Source organism: Mustela lutreola, chromosome 1 (assembly GCF_030435805.1).
Source record: "Mustela lutreola isolate mMusLut2 chromosome 1, mMusLut2.pri, whole genome shotgun sequence".
Classification (NCBI taxonomy): Eukaryota; Metazoa; Chordata; class Mammalia; order Carnivora; family Mustelidae; genus Mustela; species Mustela lutreola.
Genome location: NC_081290.1, coordinates 99,151,350 through 99,171,845, shown reverse-complemented (window position 1 = coordinate 99,171,845; position 20,496 = coordinate 99,151,350). Strand labels below are relative to the sequence as shown.

Here is a 20,496-nt window from a genome sequence, read left to right as displayed (position 1 = left end):
AATATATTCTCTTGTTACAATAGATAAAATACTAATTAGATCCTATTTTCAATGGATTTATCTATGTTAAAATGAATTTATTCTTACTAATATATAACATTTTGTTTCCTTATTCCTGGACAATAACTGGACAAACGATTTAATATTTGTGGTCTTCATTTCCTTCATACAATAGGAATGTCGGTCCATCCTTGCCTACGGCAATAGAGATAGTATAGGTCATATAAAATAAACACCCTTTGTAAACCCAAAGGTGGCATATATATATTAGTTATCAGTATTTTTATTTCATCAATACTTGATTAATCTTCTTAGCACAATAAGTATGTCAGGCATTACTCCATTTCTTACAAATGTTAACTAAAAAGTAGAGGTTAAAAGGAGCTTACCCCAAATTTTTTAAAACATTAGAGAATGATCCAGGATGTTCTTATCTTCAGAACTGAAGCAAATTTTCCATGTTGTAAGAACTGAAAACATCTCTTTCCTAAGGAGAGGCCCAAAGTTCTCTGAACTAGTAGGGAAGAAGATTACAACAGGGGGCTATAGATTATAATAAATGAGGAACTGTTGATAAATAGTAAATTATTACTCATTGTACATGGTGCTTTAATTTCAGAAATACTTTCAAAGTCAAGTGAAGCCCATTGCAGATCTTCTGGGATGGAAGGACGACGGAGGCCACATTAAAAAGTTATTTCTTACATTTTTAAAACTAATTTTCATTTAATATTTGTTTGTATGTGTTAAAACATGTTAAAAAGTGCTCACAGCCCCCGCTTTGTGTTTGTTTTTAAGGTTGCTCCGTGCCTCCGTGTTAGGGTTTGCGTGCAAAATGGGAGATCAAGAAGCCCTGGACAATGCTACCCAATTATTTCAGCAGTGGCTAAGTGGGACTGTAAGGTGACTGTTTATGTGCTCATTTCTAGAGGACCTCAAATTTAGAAATGAAGAATAAAAATCTCTGAAACGTTGTTTCTTCTTCTAGGCTTCCTGTAAATCTCAGGCTTCTGGTATATCGGTATGGAATGCAGAACTCTGGCAATGAGACTTCATGGAACTACACTCTTGATCAATACCAGAAAACTTCATTAGCTCAGGAAAAAGAAAAACTGTTGTACGGATTAGCATCAGTGAAGAATGTTACTCTTTTGTCAAGGTAAGTTTTTTTTTTTTTTTTTCATTCATATGAGTGGCATTTGATGGTTTATGTGTCATGGTCACTTTAAGATGTGAATTAAAGTAGGATACGTTTTCAAGAACATCTATTAAAACTTATTTTCCCAGCAAGAAACAAAATATCCATGTAAGAGTGGAATAAAGAAATGTAATCTCACATGAAAACACTCTGGGAGTCCGCAGTTTCTAGTTGTGAGCAGTGGTTCAACATTGTGATTCAGGACCTGGGGCGTTTTTCTTTCTGTCATCCTCAACATGTTGGATGTCTCATAACCTCTAGAGCTCCAAACAGTTTGTCTTCACACAAATATGTTTAGTGAAAGAAGAGCAAGGACAAAGGAGTTCCTTCTCATAAGGCTTTGTCTTTTATGCTTAAGGTGAGTTATTTTCGCTTCCCCTCATAACCAGAACTGAATCACACCTGATCATTCTGGGTTATACTCTAGGTCTACCTCTTGGTCATTTGCCAGAGAGGATGAACTTGAATTCCTTTGACTGATTTGGGCCATCATCATACTCTGAGGCTGGGGTAGGAGCCTACCTACTTCCCTAGGATCAAGGAGACCTTGATCCAAAACCCAGAACAAACTGGTTTCTGTCATCAGAGAAGGAGTATGTGCCACAATATGCACACATACACAAAAAATATATTTATATTCCCACTCAGAAAGACTGCTTGAAGCACATCTATGAATCTTCTGCCTACACACATGCCCCAAATCAACTAGCATCTGCCCTAATTCATTTGTTGCCTAGTTATGGTTTCTGAGTTATTTACTGCATTGACTTAACCAACATATAGGATGTCCTTTCTATGTGTAGGTATATAAATTGTGGGAAGAAAAATGAATAAGGCATGATATCTATCCTTGAGAAACATATAGGTCATGAACAAGGCAGAATATAAATAGGAAATTATGATGCAATAGCCAATTTGTAAGGATTACCAGAAACAAAGCCAGCAATACTCCTTCACCATCTTGCATTAGGGTAGATGTCCATTCTTCTGCTCTTGGCTCTAAAATAATCTATCAAGAACTTGATCATTTTGCCATTCCATAAAATATCATATTGATCCATTATTTTGATGCCACTGTGCTGATTATCTGGTGAGAAAATTAGCAAGTGCTTACATGTCTTACCAAGACTCTTGTGAATTAGAGGATGAGTGATAAGTTACACAAAAATTCAGGACTATCACTAAAGTGCAGTTTCTGGAAGTTGAATGGTCTAGAGTATGTCAAGATATTCCTTCTAGGTACAGCCATGGCATGCAGTTGATAAAAATCTGTCAATTTGGTCACTTAATTTATCTTGGACTTCTTTGCATTAAACTATAATTAGAGCTAATTAATCTAACCATATAAATTGCTTTAGAAGGTTGTTTCTTACAATTTAGGGAAAAACAAATAAGATGTAACTGTTATTCTTTAGAAAATAAAAGTATAAATACTTTCCCTTAATTTATTGGTTTTTTAAAATTTTGAAGTTCAAGGGGATAATAGGTAAGTGGGTGAAGTGCTTGTATACAATAAATTCAGTTAATTTTTAAAAAGTTAATAGTTAACTTTTTTTCTTTTTTAAAGATTTTATGTAATTATTTGACAGAGAGAGATCACAAGTAAGCAGAGAGGCAGGCAGAGAGAGAGGAAGGGAAGCAGGCTCCCTGCCAAGCAGAGAGCCCGATGCGGGACTCGATCCCAGGACCCTGAGATCATGACCCGAGCCGAAGGCAGCGGCGTAACCCACTGAGCCACCCAAGCGCCCAATAGTTAACATTTTGAATTGTTTTTCTGTTTGTATTTTCTTAGATATTTAGATTTGCTCAAGGACCCAAACCTTATTAAAACTCAGGACGTGTTTACAGTTATCCGATATATCTCATACAACAGCTATGGGAAGAATATGGCCTGGAATTGGATTCAGCTCAACTGGGAATATCTAGTTGACAGGTGGGATAATCAGATAATGGCTTGTTCTCTCTGTTTGATACCATCGACAAGTTCTTTCTTTTTCTCTTTGTTGTACTTTCTATATAATATCTAGAATGGCGTATTACTAGAAGTAAAGGATCATGGCATTTTCCTTCCCAGGGAAGTAATAAACTAGTTAATTTTAGGCCCAATTCCTTTTCTGGAAATTATTTCTTCTAACTGATCTACAGAGTTCTGAAATCTGGAGAGATGCCTAAATTGCATTATTTTTAGTTTGGTTAAAACAGGTTAATATAACTGTTGTGTTAGCACCTAGTATAACGCCAGGCATGTATTTAATTCTCAAGATTTAATGAAAACTAAGCGAGTTTCTGGTCTTGGGTTCAAACTGGAGCCTTCTATCTTACTGAGCTTATATGGATGAAAACTTTTATCTCCCTTGACCAGATAATTATACTTTAGGTATTAAAGGGACCTACATTCTCTAGGCAATAGCAATTTTAAAATGGGAAACAGAAAGGACAAGAGAGGAACAAATCAAACTAAAGAGATGCTTTCCCAAATTTCTCATTCCTTCAGCCCCATTTAGAAGAAATGTTGCTATTCTTGGTCCTAATCCTCTAAATTTAGTGGTTATTCCCACTAAAAACTTTCTTTACAGAATATAAAATAGAATATAGATTATATATCCCATGTAGACATTGACAAAAAGACCTTTACTGTCTGTAATTCCCACACTGAGGAACAGGCCCTGTTATCCTCTCCTAATCTCTCCTGTTTTCCTATCAGCACTCCCTCATTGATAATGACTGCCTTATCAGAAACACTAACTCTGAAGATAACTTTTCTTTCTGTTCTCTTTTCTACTTCACAATTCACCAGGCTGTCATTAGGTTCATGCACATTTCTCATCCTTCTGAGATCCAGATTGTATCTATAATTTCAACTAAGATACCCTACATTGCTTTTGCCTATCTGTGAGGAAGTTTTGGTTTTTCTTGGTTTTTCTGTTTTTGCATTGATTGCATGTAACTGCTCATCCATCTCTACAAAAATTGACTGGCGTGTGTGTGTGTGTGTGTGTGTGTGTGTGTTGCTTTGTCCATCTGTTTATAACTGTTTCAATGAAATGCATGACTTAGAATTACTGAATCTTTCTATTGAGAACATGTTCTTATCTGAAGATAAAGCTTTGGGACGCCTGGGTGGCTCAGTTGGTTAAGCAGCTGCCTTCGGCCCAGGTCATGATCCCGGCGTCCTGGGATCGAGTCCCACATCGGGCTCCTTGCTTGGCAGGGAGCCTGCTTCTCCCTCTGCCTCTGCCTGCTACTCTGTCTGCCTGCGCTCACTCTCGCTCCTCTCTCTCTGACAAATAAATAAATAAAATCTTGAAGATAAAGCTTCATGTCATGCAAGCTAGTACCTTTCATTTGCTTAATATATGCCTAGTGACAAGTACTGAGTATTTTGTTTTAATCAAAAAGACCATAAGTCTTCCATTTTTTGAGCACATGATGCAAGAAGTCTATGCAGATGAAGAAGAATGCTTACTTTTGAATTATTGTAAAAAGATAAGTAAATAATGTTCCATTTGCATTATAAAATGGCCATTCCCTTACTGCTTATTAAGTATAAAGTACTTTTCAAGGCTTATTTGAATAGCTCTGGTGTGATTTATTTCAAATAAGGCATTTTTCATTTAAAAAATTAGTTCATTACTGTACTTCTTAATAATTAATAACTAGAAAAAACAGGTGTTATTTTGTCATGGAAGTCATAAACATCTGGCCCTAAAATAAATGTATTAGAAGTAATCCTGAATTTAAAAAATAATAAATTGATATTTATTTCCAATGCTAGTTCCAAAACCCTCACCCAAGGCTTTTAATATTTCTTCATAGTCTAATGATCTAATTCTCATGAGGTATTATTTCACATAGCCTCAAACATAAAATTATACTACAACCACATGTTGGACACAAAAATAACACCTGATATTAATTATGGTTAGTTTGAATAAATAGAATTTCCCTGCTAAAATTGGATAGGATGAATTAAACAAAAATGAGCAAGCTTTATACAAATATTTCCAAATTCCTGAATATTTTCCAGAATTCAGAATGAGTGATTTTCCTGTCTAGGTTCCTAAATAATTTGTTGTCATCCTAAAATAAACAAGCTGCTTTTTTGTAGATGGTTTTGTCATGTGATTGTTTTATGACAACTGATGGCCACACCACTAAAGCCCTTTCTAGTTCGAGACTTAATCAAAAAGTTCCAAAGATACTTCTTTTTAAAAAAAATGTTTATTTATTTATATTTGAGAGAGAGAGATGAGAGAGCATGAGAGGAGAGAAGGTCAGAGAGAGAAGCAGACTCCCCATGGAGTTGGGAGCCTGATGCGGGACTCCATCCCAGAACTCCGGGATCATGACCTGAGCCAAAGGGTCGCCCAACCAACCAAGCCACCCAGGCGCCCCTCCAAAGATACATTTGCAGTTAGTCTTTGCTTTTGTTTATTCCAGTAAGGTCTCAAATGAAACTGTGAAGGTGAATGAGCTCAATAAGTCAGCAGTGTAGTGTGCTAAGGTTTGATTTTAATTTACGACTATGGTTGAAAATTAAGTAAATGGGACATGACTGAAACCACTTAAAGACTGTCTCATAGACAAAAGTTTAGTAAGAATCTAATTACAAGTTTTATGAGCATTGAAATAATTTTTTTGGATAATATAATAATACTTACATAAATATTAAGTCCAAGAAGATGATTATTATATAATGTTTTTTTAATGTTTAAGATAAATCCTTATTTTAATTCTAAAAGTAATTAATATAAATATACAACATACTTTCCTTTAAATGCTACAGTTTATATGATATTGGTTTATTGGGATTAAACTCTTTTGTTCTTACATTTTTAGTATTCACATAGGTAGTTTCAGTCTTTATCCAATCTACTCATTGCTAGTTCCCTCAAATATCCTTTAATTTGTAGTCATGATGAGAAAAACAGAAAAGGAACATTATAGAATTATAGACGGTCACTGAGAAAAATTGTTTTCTTACCTCTAATTAACAGACTTTCTTTGAATCTACAGAATATCATTATAGCAACTTGGTGTGATTCTTTTTCTAAATCTCCCATTTTCTTATTATAAACTGGGTAGGTATTTTTTTTTTTTTTGCACAAAATACAGATAAGCAAAAATAGGAATACAAAAAATACCTGTGATTCCACTACCTAGAAATAACCCTTTTCACACTACTATTTACCTTGAGACATTTTTCTATGGCTCTTTATTTATAGAAATGGAATCATACGATACATGTGGTTTTATAACCTGCTTCTCCCCCCACATCATCCTTTATTGTGGATGTCTTTTCATGTCTTTAATGTTATTTTTGGTGCTTCCTCAATGTTATTTTTGATGCTCAATCATATTTCAATGTGTAGATACATCTTAGTTTATTTAAGCAATCTCTGTGTATTGGATAATAAAACTGTTCCAAACTGTCTGATGAATGTTGCAGAATGGCCGCCCAGAAAAAAAAAAAAAATTTACTGTTAACTTTGACCATTTTTCCAACCCTTGCTCATACTCAGGGCTGTCTTTAGAAATATCCTTGCTAATGAAACACCCATATGTGAGATAGGAAACCATCAAAACTCTAGAGAAGAATACAAGCAACAAGCTCTTTGGCCTTGGCTACAGCAGTTTCTTACTAGACACGTCACCAGGGACAAGGGAAACAAAAGCAAAAATGAACTATTGGGACTTAGCAAGATAAAAATCTTCTGCATAGTGAAGGAAACAATCAACAAAACTAAAAGGCAGTCTACTGAATGGGAGAGGATATTTTTAATAACATTTGATGAAGGGCTAATATCCAAAATCTATAAAGAACTTATCAAACTCAACACTCTAGAAACAGATAATCCAGTTAAGAAATGGGCAGAAGATATGAATAGACATTTTTTCTAAGAAGACATACAGATGGACAACAGACACACATGAAAAGGTGTTCAACATCACTCATCATCAAGGAAATACAAATCAAAACCATGATGAGATAACACCTTACCTGTCAGAATGGCTGAAACTAACAACACAGGAAAAAACAGGTGTTGGCAAGATGCAAAGAAAGGGGAACTCTCTTGAGCTGTTGGTGAGAATGTAAGCTGGCGCAACCACTCTGGAGAACAGTATAACAGTTCCTCAGAAAGCTAAAAATAGAACTACCCTATGATCCAGCAATTGCATTACTAGGTATTTACTCAAAGGATACAAAAATATACATTTGAAGGAATACATGCACCCTGATGTCTATAGCAGCATTATCAATAATAACAGACTACAGAGAGAGCCCAAAAGCCAATCAGCTGTTGAATGGATAAAGAAGAGGTGGTGTATATATATAATGGAATACTACTTAGCTGTCAAAAAGAATGAAATTTTGCTGTTTGCAATGACCTGGGTGGAGCTAGAGTATAATATGCTAAGCAAAATAAATCAGAGAAAGATAAATACCATATGATTTCATTCATATGTGGAATTTAAGTAACAAAACCAATGAATATTCAGGAAGGAAAAAGAGAGAGGAGAAAACAAATCATGAGAGATTCTTAACTGTGGAGAACAAACCAAGGGCTGAGAGAGGGAGCTAGGAGATGGATAGGATAGATGAGTGATGGGTATTAAGGAGGGCACTTCTTATGATGAGCACTGGGTGTTATGTATAAAATGATGAACCACTGAAATTCTACACCTGAAACAATACTGAACTGTTTGTTAACTAACAAACAGTTAACAAACAGTTATACAGTTATACAGTTATACCCTCAATTAGCAAGGGTATTTCTTTTTTTCTTTCATTTAAATTCTGTTAACAAATAGCAAGGGTATTTCTTTTTTTCTTTCATTTAAATTCTGTTAACAAACAGTTACAGTTATTGTTTGTTAACAGAATTTAAATGAAAGAAAAAAAGAAATACCCTTGCTAATTGAGTATATAAAAACTAATATCTCATTTTAAATTATAATCCTTTTAGCCAGTAAATATTATATAACATCTATCATGAACCAGGCATTGTGCTTGGGATTGGAGATACAATAGTAGAAACAGACCTGATCTCTGTCCTCATGGAGTTTAAGATCTGGTAATGGAGACCAATACTAATTAAGGAATCACACAAATGCATGTACACTTAAAACTGTAATAACTGCAAACAGAAGACGTTCTAGTCACACTGGAAGAGTGTAAAAGGGAAACTGGCCAAGTCAAGAGCATTTGGACATTAAGGGCTTCCCTAAGGAAGTGATGGTTGAGCTGAATTCTAAAGGAAAAGCAGGAGTTATTTAGGTAAACAGGAGATGAAACATTCCTGGCTGAATACCTTCTATCAGAAAAGAGAAAAGACAAGGGCCAACCTTTGCAAGGTCAGGTTAAGATTTGGGCTGTTGTTATAAGAACAGTGCAAAGTCACTAAAAGGTTTTAAGTAAGAAAGTGAAATGACTAATTTTATTTTGAAAAGAAAGCTCTGGTGGTAAAGCACAGACCTAGATGGGGGCCAGAGTGAATTTGAGAAAAGCTGTTAGAGAGCTATTGGCACAGTCACAGAAAAAAGATAGTGGTAGATTGGACTCTGGATATAAGAATTAAGATGAAGAGGTAAGAACATTTAGAGCTTGGTGAATTAGAAATAAAAGTGAGGGGACAAGAATAATGCCTAGATTTGTAGAAATGATTAGGAGAAGGAGAACAATGAATTCAGTTTCCTATTTATGATGCCATTGAGTTTCTTTTGAAATGCTGAATTGGAGATTGTTTCAAGGAAATTATAGTCTTAAATGCTACTTAAGGTTTAAGTAAATCCAAGACTGAAAAACGTCCATTAGATTTGCTGGCATAGTAACTCTAGAAAGAGTTTTTCAGTGGAACTATGGTGACAGAACCTAAATTGAAACAATTTAATTAACCAATCAGTGGAGAGGAAATGAAGATACGAAATGTAGATAACTGTCTTGTAAATTTTGACCCTGAATGAAGAGGTGAGATAAAGGAAATTAAGAGATGCCAGATCAAGGAAAAGAATAATTTTTTTTTTCTTTGTGGAAGATAGTTTTGTTTTTGTTTTTGTTTTTAAAGATTTTTATTTATTTATTTATTTGACAGAGATCACAAGTAGGCAAAGAGGCAGGCAGAGAATGAGAGGAGGAAGCAGGCTTCCAGCGGAGCAGAGAGCTCAATGTAAGGCTCAATCCCAGAACCCTGGGATCATGACCTGAGCCAAAGGCAGAGGCTTTAACCCACTGAGCCACCCAGGCGCCCCCATGGAAGATAGTTTTAATATGTTTACTTTATTTTAAAGCTGATGAAAGAGCTAATGATGAATGAGAGATTTAATATGTAAGACAGAAAAGATTCTTTTTTAAAATAAAATTTTTAAGAAAGTGGGGAGAACAAAGATGCAGATGTAGTGAAAAGAAGGGCCATCTGTACCCCAATATTTATAGCAGCAATGGCCACGGTCGCCAAACTATGGAAAGAACCAAGATGCCCTTCAACGGACGAATGGATAAGGAAGATGTGGTCCATATACACTATGGAGTATTATGCCTCCATCAGAAAGGACGAATACCCAACTTTTGTAGCAACATGGACGGGACTGGAAGAGATTATGCTGAGTGAAATAAGTCAAGCAGAGAGAGTCAATTATCATATGGTTTCACTTATTTGTGGAGCATAACAAATATCATGGAGGACAAGGGGTGTTAGAGAGGAGAAGGGAGTTGGGGTAAATTGGAAGGGGAGGTGAATCATGAGAGACTATGGACTCTGAAAAACAATCTGAGGGGTTTGAAGTGGCAGGGAGGTGGGAGGTTGGGGTACCAGGTGGTGGATATTATAGAGGGCACAGATTGCATGGAGCACTGGGTGTGGTGAAAAAATAATGAATACTGTTTTTCTGAAAATAAATTAATTAATTAAAAAAAAGGAAGTGGGCAATGACAAAGAGAAAATCCTGAAAGCAGCCCGGGAAAAGAAGTCTGTAACATACAATGGTAAAAATATTAGATTGGCAGCTGACTTATCCACAGAGACCTGGCAGGCCAGAAAGAGCTGGCATGATATTTTCAGAGCACTAAACGAGAAAAACATGCAGCCAAGAATACTATATCCAGCTAGGCTATCATTGAAAATAGAAGGAGAGATTAAAAGCTTCCAGGACAAACAACAACTGAAAGAATTTGCAAATACCAAACCAGCTCTACAGGAAATATTGAAAGGGGTCCTCTAAGCAAAGAGAGAGCCTACAAGTGGTAGATCAGAAAGGAACAGAGACCATATACAGTAACAGTCACCTTACAGGCAATACAATGGCCCTAAATTCATATCTCTCAATAGTTACCCTGAATGTGAATGGGCTAAATGCCCCTGTCAAAAGACACAGGGTATCAGAATGGATAAAAAAACAAAACCCATCTATATGTTGCCTCCAAGAAACACATTTTAAGCCCGAAGACACCTCCAGATTTAAAGTGAGGGGGTGGAAAAGAATTTACCATGCTAATGGACATCAGAAGAAAGCAGGAGTGGCAATCCTTATATCAGATCAATTAGATTTTAAGCCAAAGACTGTAATAAGAGATGAGGAAGGACACTATATCATACTCAAAGGGTCTGTCCAACAAGAAGATTTAACAATTTTAAATATCTATGCCCCCAACGTGGGAGCAGCCAACTATATAAACCAATTAATAACAAAATCAAAGAAACACATCAACAACAATATAATAATAGTAGGGGACTTTAACACTCCCCTCACTGAAATGGACAGGTCATCCAAGCAAAAGATCAGCAAGGAAATAAAGGCCTTAAATGACACAATGGACCAGATGGACATCACAGATATATTCAGAATATTTCATCCCAAAGCAACAGAATACACATTCTTCTCTAGTGCACATGGAACATTCTCCAGAATAGATCACATCCTCGGTCCTAAATCAGGACTCAACCGGTATCAAAAGATTGGGATCATTCCCTGCATATTTTCAGACCACAATGCTCTAAAGCTAGAACTCAACCACAAAAGGAAGTTTGGAAAGAACCCAAATACATGGAGACTAAACAGTATCCTTCTAAAGAATGAATGGGTCAACCGGGAAATTAAAGAAGAATTGAAAAAAATCATGGAAACAAATGATAATGAAAATACAACGGTTCAAAATCTGTGGGACACAACAAAGGCAGTCCTGAGAGGAAAATATATAGCGGTACAAGCCTTTCTCAAGAAACAAGAAAGGTCTCAGGTACACAACCTAACCCTACACCTAAAGGAGCTGGAGAAAGAACAAGAAAGAAACCCTAAGCCCAGCAGGAGAAGAGAAATCATAAAGATCAGAGCAGAAATCAATGAAATAGAAACCAAAAAAACAATAGAACAAATCAACGAAACTAGGAGCTGGTTCTTTGAAAGAATTAATAAAATTGATAAACCCCTGGCCCGACTTATCAAAAAGAAAAGAGAAAGGACCCAAATAAATAAAATCATGAATGAAAGAGGAGAGATCACAACTAACACCAAAGAAATACAAACTATTATAAGAACATACTATGAGCAACTCTATGGCAATAAATTAGACAATCTGGAAGAAATGGATGCATTCCTAGAAACATATAAACTACCACAACTGAACCAGGAAGAAGTAGAAAGCGTGAACAGACCCATAACCAGTAAGGAGATTGAAACAGTCATTAAAAATCTCCAAACAAACAAAAGCCCAGGGCCAGACGGCTTCCCGGGGGAATTCTACCAAACATTTAAAGAAGAACTAATTCCTATTCTCCTGAAACTGTTCCAAAAAATAGAAATGGAAGGAAAACTTCCAAACTCATTTTATGAGGCCAGCATCACCTTGATCCCAAAACCAGACAAGGATCCCACCAAAAAAGAGAGCTATAGACCAATATCCTTGATGAACACAGATGCGAAAATACTCAACAAAATACTAGCCAATAGGATTCAACAGTACATTAAAAAGATTATTCACCACGACCAAGTGGGATTTATTCCAGGGCTGCAAGGTTGGTTCAACATCCGCAAATCAGTCAATGTGATACAAAACATCAATAAAAGAAAGAACAAGAACCATATGATACTCTCAATAGATGCTGAAAAAGCATTTGACAAAGTACAACATCCCTTCCTGATCAAAACTCTTCAAAGTGTAAGGATAGAGGGCACATACCTCAATATCATCAAAGCCATCTATGAAAAACCCACCGCAAATATCATTCTCAATGGAGAAAAACTGAAAGCTTTTCCGCTAAGGTCAGGAACACGGCAGGGATGTCCATTATCACCACTGCTATTCAACATCGTACTAGAGGTCCTAGCCTCAGCAATCAGACAACAAAAGGAAATTAAAGGCATCCAAATCGGCAAAGAAGAAGTCAAATTATCACTCTTCGCAGATGATATGATACTATATGTGGAAAACCCAAAAGACTCCACTCCAAAACTGCTAGAACTTATACAGGAATTCAGTAAAGTGTCAGGATATAAAATCAATGCACAGAAATCAGTTGCATTTCTCTACACCAACAGCAAGACAGAAGAAAGAGATATTAAGGAGTCAATCCCATTTACAATTGCATCCAAAACCATAAGATACCTAGGAATAAACCTAACCAAAGAGACACAGAATCTATACTCAGAAAACTATAAAGTACTCATGAAAGAAATTGAGGAAGACACAAAGAAATGGAAAAATGTTCCATGCTCCTGGATTGGAAGAATAAATATTGTGAAAATGTCTATGCTACCTAAAGCAATCTACACATTTAATGCAATTCCTATCAAAGTACCATCCATCTTTTTCAAAGAAATGGAACAAATAATTCTAAAATTTATATGGAACCAGAAAAGACCTCGAATAGCCAAAGGGATATTGAAAAAGAAAGCCAACGTTGGTGGCATCACAATTCCGGACTTCAAGCTCTATTACAAAGCTGTCATCATCAAGACAGCATGGTACTGGCACAAAAACAGACACATAGATCAATGGAACAGAATAGAGAGCCCAGAAATAGACCCTCAAATCTATGGTCAACTAATCTTCGACAAAGCAGGAAAGAATGTCCAATGGAAAAAAGACAGCCTTTTCAATAAATGGTGCTGGGAAAATTGGACAGCCACATGCAGAAAAATGAAATTGGACCATTTCCTTACACCACACACAAAAATAGACTCAAAATGGATGAAGGATCTCAATGTACGAAAGGAATCCATCAAAATCCTTGAGGAGAACACGGGCAGCAACCTCTTCGACCTCTGCCGCAGCAACATCTTCCTAGGAACAACGCAAAAGGCAAGGGAAGCAAGGGAAAAAATGAACTACTGGGATTTCATCAAGATCAAAAGCTTTTGCACAGCAAAGAAAACAGTTAACAAAATCAAAAGACAACTGACAGAATGGGAGAAGATATTTGCAAACGACATATCAGATAAAGGACTAGTGTCCAGAATCTATAAAGAACTTAGCAAACTCAACACCCAAAGAACAAATAATCCAATCAAGAAATGGGCAGAAGACATGAACAGACATTTCTGCAAAGAAGACATCCCGATGGCCAACAGACACATGAAAAAGTGCTCCATATCACTTGGCATCAGGGAAATACAAATCAAAACCACAATGAGATATCACCTCACACCAGTCAGAATGGCTAAAATCAACAAGTCAGGAAATGACAGATGCTGGCGAGGATGCGGAGAAAGTGGAACCCTCCTACACTGTTGGTGGGAATGCAAGCTGGTGCAGCCACTCTGGAAAACAGCATGGAGGTTCCTCAAAATGTTGAAAATAGAACTGCCCTATGACCCAGCAATTGCACTATTGGGTATTTACCCTAAAGATACAAATGTAGTGATCCAAAGGGACACATGCACCCGAATGTTTATAGCAGCAATGTCCACAATAGCCAAACTATGGAAAGAACCTAGATGTCCATCAACAGATGAATGGATCAAGAAGATGTGGTATATATACACAATGGAATACTATGCAGCCATCAAAAGAAATGAAATCTTGCCATTTGCAACAACATGGATGGAACTAGAGCGTATCATGCTTAGCGAAATAAGTCAAGCAGAGAAAGACAACTATCATATGATCTCCCTGATATGAGGAAGTGGTGATGCAACATGGAGGCTTAAGTGGGTAGAAGAAGAATAAATGAAACAAGATGGGATTGGGAGGGAGACAAACCATAAGTGACTCTTAATCTCACAAAACAAACTGAGGGTTGCCGGTGGGAGGGGGTTTGGGAGAAGGGGGTGGGATTATGGACATTGGGGAGGGTATGTGATTTGGTGAGTGCTGTGAAGTGTGTAAACCTGGTGATTCACAGACCTGTACCCCTGGGGATAAAAATATATGTTTATAAAAAATAAAAAATTTAAAAAAAAAAAAAAAGAAATAATAAATTGAGTTACATGACAAAAAAAAAAAAAAAAAAAAAGGAAGTGGGGAGAAGTTGAAGTCAATGCACAGATGACAGAAGAAAAACAGGTATCTTTGTATGTCTGTAAACTAAAAGATGTAGGAGTTCCTATGTATTTCCTCTGTGAATTAGAAGATAAGGTCATCTTTTTCGGAGAAGGAGGGAAGTAGGAGAATGTCTGGAGGTTTAAGAGAGTGAAAACACTTGAAAAAAGTAATTCAAGGATTAAGAGAATGAACTCTCCAGGGTAATGTAGGAGGACTGTCAACAGGGAGGGTCCATCTAAGATTGATATTCATGAATTTATACTAAAACATTTTGGAAAAAGTTGGGTGACCTCCTTTGACTGATGAGCCACTTGATGCAAACACAGAGGAGATGGGCAGTTGATTTCATCCAAAGCTAGAGTGTTTGCTGCTAGAAACAAGTTATTAAACTGTAAGGGAGTTTAGGGCTTAGGAAAAAATGTTATTGGAAGAGGTAGATCCTGGAATCTAAACTATATAAGGAAAAAAGTGCAAGAAAAGGAAGAGCTGGTGGCCAGGAGAATAGGGCTAGGGATGGTTGATGGGCCAGAAATCCGTATGAAGTCAGAGAATGGTCACAGTGGAAACTGAAAGGTAAATTTTATCACGAAGGGTGCATGAATGAACAATTTTAGAGACAGTGTACTTATTGATGATCACAAGGCATGATCATGGGAATTGACAGTCAAAGCAAAGAGAATATCATTGGGAATGAGAATGTCAAGAAACTAAGAAGCTGAGATGTTATATTTATCATCAATGCGGGCCTTGAAATCACAGCTTGGAGTAGAGAGGAAGACTAGGAGTCAGGTGCTAAAGTGTATCATAAGTTACGTGAGAGGGAATAATTAGAAGGAACAGAGGTTTTTTAAAAGAGTAGAGAAATACTGGTCTGTAATCCACAGTGGGGAGCATGAGCACATCAACTCCATTTCTGACCTGCTTCTATGAAGGATGTGGGAAAATAAATGTTCCCCAAATGAGAAGAAATACTCCCTGGAAAGAGTTCATTCCAGAAGGCTAGTTGGAAGAGATCTCAGAGTCTGTGAGGGGTGAGGACAAGCAGCATACACATTATATTTGGGATAATGACTGATGACATTAAGTAAAGGGAAATTGCTTACATTAGATTGTTAAGACATGAGAGATGAAAGAAATGGTGGATTTCAGTTCAGTGGTGTCTGTGATAAGAGTGAGCACTGGACCTAGTTCACTGAAAATCATGGTTACTTATTAGAACATTTCCTGTTTTTCCCCCCCACTGATTCATTTTCTCTTTATGTTTCTTTTGCAAACTGCTGATTCATTTCTTTAATAATTTCACATTGGCATATTTCTCCTTTTTACCAGTTTGTAAGTGTTCTTTGTATAGTGAAAATATTTGCTCTCTTCACAACAAAAGAATGAATTTTTACTTAATTTTATAAGCTTTTTAGTATAAACATTTAAAAAATACATACCACAAACTTTATTAGCTTTTATCTCCATGACTTCTGCTTTTGTTGTAATTTTTAAATGTAAAATTTCTTCTAATGTTTGTTTACCTCTCCATGTAGTGTTGTGTTTTCTTTTATCCTTCCCTGGCATTCATTCCAGTGGTTCAAAGCTAATACATAATTCTTGTAGTTGTTTTTTTCATACCGTGATTGGTTGCAATGAGATTTTCAATAATCGCAATTATTTGTATTCTGGTCTGCAAGGAAATTTCTGATTCTTGTTCTATAAGAGAGAAAGTATGAGAGGGACAGGAATAGAGTATCATCTCTAAAATCCTATCCTTGCACTTAGCTTCAAGTGTCTTTGCGTAGCCTGACTAATATGGATCATATTGGGTGATACAGACTAATACAGTATGCAAGTAGCTCATAAAGCTTTTTGAAAGAAGAATAAATAGCTTATGTTCAAATTTCTGTACCTGAGGGAAGATACATGGAGGATTTACCAAGTAAAGTTGACTAGAGCTGCTTTGCTGTATGGGAAGCACAGAAGTGCAGCAGCTTAAAGGACATACATAATTATTTCTCACTCATGCTAGTCTCCCGAAGCGAGAACTCCCAAGTTGTTAAAGGGTTCTGCCCCACGAGGCCTAGGACCTTATCCTGTCGGTGTGGCTAGAACTTGGAGGAAGGGAATAAAAGGCAAGCAATTTTCCTTCACTCAAGCAAGGAAGCAGAGGTTGAATGTGGCATTTATGTTCCTGTTCTTCTGATAAGAACTGAGCCGCCCATCTGCACCTCGCCCTGAGGGAGGTGGAGGAATGTGATCTCTTGTCTGGGTTCTCATGCGTGCAGGATAAAAGAACAGATTGGGAGAATCCAACCAGCAGTCTACCACATCTGGGATGATGGTGTGGCTCTGTCTACAAAAAGGTTGAAAGATGTATTAAGAATTTTTCCTGAATAGAAATTTTAAATCAGATGTGTTTACTTACTGTTTTACTTACTTTGAAAATTACTATTTTTAAAACCCCACAAATCAAAAGGAAATTTCTACATCCAGAAAAGGATTTAAAATTCTGGGCACTTATATTCCCTCTTCCTTCCTTAAATTTCTCTTCAGATATACACTCAATGACAGAAACCTTGGCAGGATTGTCACAATAGCAGAACCTTTCAACACTGAACTTCAGCTCTGGCAGGTATGAAGTGAAATCCCTCTAAACTTGTCTAGGAAGAGCAGAGTTAAACTTTTCTTTTCCTTTTTTTTTTTTTTTTTTTCAAATGGAAATGGCATTTTCTCTATTCAGATCTCAGAAGACAAGGAGAAAGAAATAAGTTTTATATCTAATTAAATGTAGACCTACTTTTTCTAAACTGAAAACAATTCAAGTAACAAAGTGTAAAAGTTGAGAAAATTGAGGCCGTGAGAGGCTTAGAAGGTTTCATGAGACCTTCTGGCTTACCAAAGTGTGGACCATATGTCTCCTCTTTCCTTGTATGTAACTTGGAATAAGATAGTCAAGATTTGATTCCTTTCAAAATTCATAGTTTTGGAATTTAAAGATGTTTATGTTTCAAATATCTCAGTTCCCAGAGGGAAAAGCATTTATTAGTGTTGGAAAATTGAGGTTGTATGAATTTTCATTATCTGTGTATTATGCATTGGAACGTTAACATTCTTCTGAACAAAATTTTTCTTATTTTTGGAAGTGACAGATAATACTATGATTGAGTTTGGGGGAGGATTTTGGAAGGAAGATGAAAGAGAGAACAAAGGTTAACAGCAGTGGTATTATGAGGCCTTAATAAGGGAGCTGAAAGTATATTAAAATGTCCCAGTTCCTGAAGTGAAAGGCTAAGCAAAGCCCACATTCCACACATTGGGTTTTCCAGGAACCATGCACAGAAAATAGAGAAGCAGCGGAAGCACAGAGGGGCATGCAGCCATTAGTGTGCTGCTCTCCTTCCCCAAGATGGCAGAGCCTCTCTGGACCTGACATGCTGCCAATAGTCCAAAAGTCATGGGTAATGATTGCCAATATGAGAGAAGGGCTCAGTCTAATTGATGCACCAAGACATGTAACTCAGTGTTGTGCAATGATAATGAATTTCCAGGGAAGAAGACGACAAATCCAGCTTGTAAATAAAAGCCTTGAATACTAATTGGGCTGAAAATGACTTTCTTAATCATTTCTCTCTCATTTCTAGATGGAGAGTTTTTTCAAAAAGTATCCAGATGCTGGAGCAGGAGAAAAACCTAGGGAACAAGTGCTGGAAACAGTGAAGAACAATATCGAGTGGTTAAGGCAAAACAGAAACACCATAAGACAATGGTTTTTGGATTTACCTTAAGGATGGTTAATGTGTCCAAATGTCATATTTTAATTTTATGATTCTATTGTTTCTCCTATTACATATATTTTGGCCAAATTTACAAGCACTATGGAGGGAGTCTTATACACAGATATTGCTCTTGCTAAGTAGTGTGTTTCTGTCTTGCAAAGCTTTCAAATTGTTCTTCTTTGTTTATGAAGGAAGATACTAATACAGTAGTTAATGTACTCAGGGATTTCTTCTAAGTGTACTTCATAGGAGATTCTTTGCAAACTGAAGAGAATTTAATAGCCATTTTAATGTCTTTAAATATCATTCTTTATATCTTAAATCTGTGAAAATAGAACAATTTGGTCTTAGCTTTACATTTTTAGTACCAAAGAAACACCACTTAATCTTCTCTCTTGATTGATTTTTAAAGTTTAAATACCAGTACTTGAGGGACCAAAATTACCATCTTAATCTTTATTTTATTATTCAGAATTACACATATCTAATATCATTGTATTCACATGTGTCCTACTCCTTTAAATCCTACCAAAGTAACCCAGGTTTAAATTTTACTCAAGGATTGCATGAATTAGCCAAAGAAAGCCTATTGCCTTCACTCTAAAATCAACAAAAACATTCTCTTCTCCTTTTTAAAATAAATCTGAATGGTTAACCTGAAGAAAATATGTTGTTTTCCAGTGTCACTTTACTCTTGAATAATAATGACTGCTGCATTCCCCAAATAACTTACCATGAGGCAAAAGCAATTCAAGAATCTAGCCTTTTTCATGCTTGGTACTCTGTCGTCCTGCTCCATTCCCTACAAAGCTCCTTCAAATATGCTATGAAATTAGAGGAAAGATAGTGCTTAACTTTGCTCCATGGATTTTAGAGAAAAAAGGCTAAATAATTGGAAACTGGCCAGGAAAGAGAGAAGGCTGATTATTCCATAAAACTAAATGGAATTAGAATTTAGCTTTGATCTAACCTAGCAATCTAAGTGTGAAAATGAGGAAACCCATGTATGTCTCCAGCATGACTCTGCATATCTGAGGATATATCTTCTTATAGATAACTTTTATGTATAAGCCTTTAGATCCTAATCCACACAGAATAGCACTGATCAAATTTATATTTGTGATTTGATTAAAGACATCAATTTTAGAGACTATGGACTCTGAAAAACAATCTGAGGGTTTTGAAGGGGCGGGGGTGGGAGGTTGGGGGAACCAGGTGGTGGGTATTGGAGAGGGCATGGATTGCATGGAGCACTGGATGTGGTGCAAAAACAATGAATACTGTTACGCTGAAAAGAAATAAAAAATTAAAAAAAAAAAAGACATCAATTTTGTAGAAGCCGGTGGCAAGAATAGGTTTACTATGGCACTGGATGCCTAGTAGATCCACAACGTAAGCTGAATAGACAGCAAAGAAGGTAAATGACTACATTTCAGTCAGCTGTATCTAGAAAATCTAAATTTATTTGGACACTTCAGAAGTATAAAATGATTTAAGATTGATTTGATGCTAATTGAAGCACATGGAAACAATCAAAATCTTAGCTTTGACTTTATCTATAGTATATTATGCCTTAATTAAATACTCTCAGGCTCTGTAAACTTTTTTAGTGCTATTTCTTAATTATTGCTTCTCAATCTACACAGCTATATTGACAAATTCAAATACAGGCGGGCGGGAGGGGGGGGGGGAGTTGTTGTAGGGGAAGATCTAAAAAAAGAAAAAGAAAAAGAAATTTCCAGTCCAGAACTTTAAAAATGTTATTTTAAATGACTTCAGAAGAAAACACACATTAACACCATAAATCATCAGGAAAGCCCTATTATCCTCATGAGGTTTAACACCCTAACTTCAAATTAATCCCAATCAAAGCCAGCACTTGAAGTCTATGCATTGTTTCAAGTCGACATAAAAGGAGGGGGATGGATTACCCTCCTACTTTATATAATAAACACATTTTTAAAGAAAAATATAAGTTTGAGGGGGATGGTAAATAAGACAATTCCAACTTGCCTCTAAGTCATTCTGTTTCATTCCATTTTAAGCAGTAAAATGGAAAA

At 36.3% G+C, this 20,496-nt stretch overlaps 1 protein-coding gene across 2 annotated transcripts in view; it reads left to right on the top strand.

Annotated features, from left to right (window-relative positions):
• Nucleotides 1-19,589, top strand: part of ENPEP (glutamyl aminopeptidase) — an 87,414-nt gene extending 67,825 nt beyond the window's left edge. Inside the window, exons 15-20 of one of the 2 annotated variants that reach the window (XM_059170939.1) lie at nt 620-693; nt 799-903; nt 989-1,159; nt 2,991-3,131; nt 17,214-17,292; nt 18,302-19,589. In XM_059170939.1, coding sequence (XP_059026922.1) covers nt 620-693; nt 799-903; nt 989-1,159; nt 2,991-3,131; nt 17,214-17,292; nt 18,302-18,445 — 714 coding nt within the window. In that variant the 3' untranslated portion in view covers nt 18,446-19,589. Of the gene's footprint in view, nt 1-619; nt 694-798; nt 904-988; nt 1,160-2,990; nt 3,132-17,213; nt 17,300-18,301 lie in introns of both variants that reach the window. The other variant, XM_059170949.1, reaches the window with a different exon arrangement.
• Nucleotides 19,590-20,496: the final 907 nt, after the last annotated feature.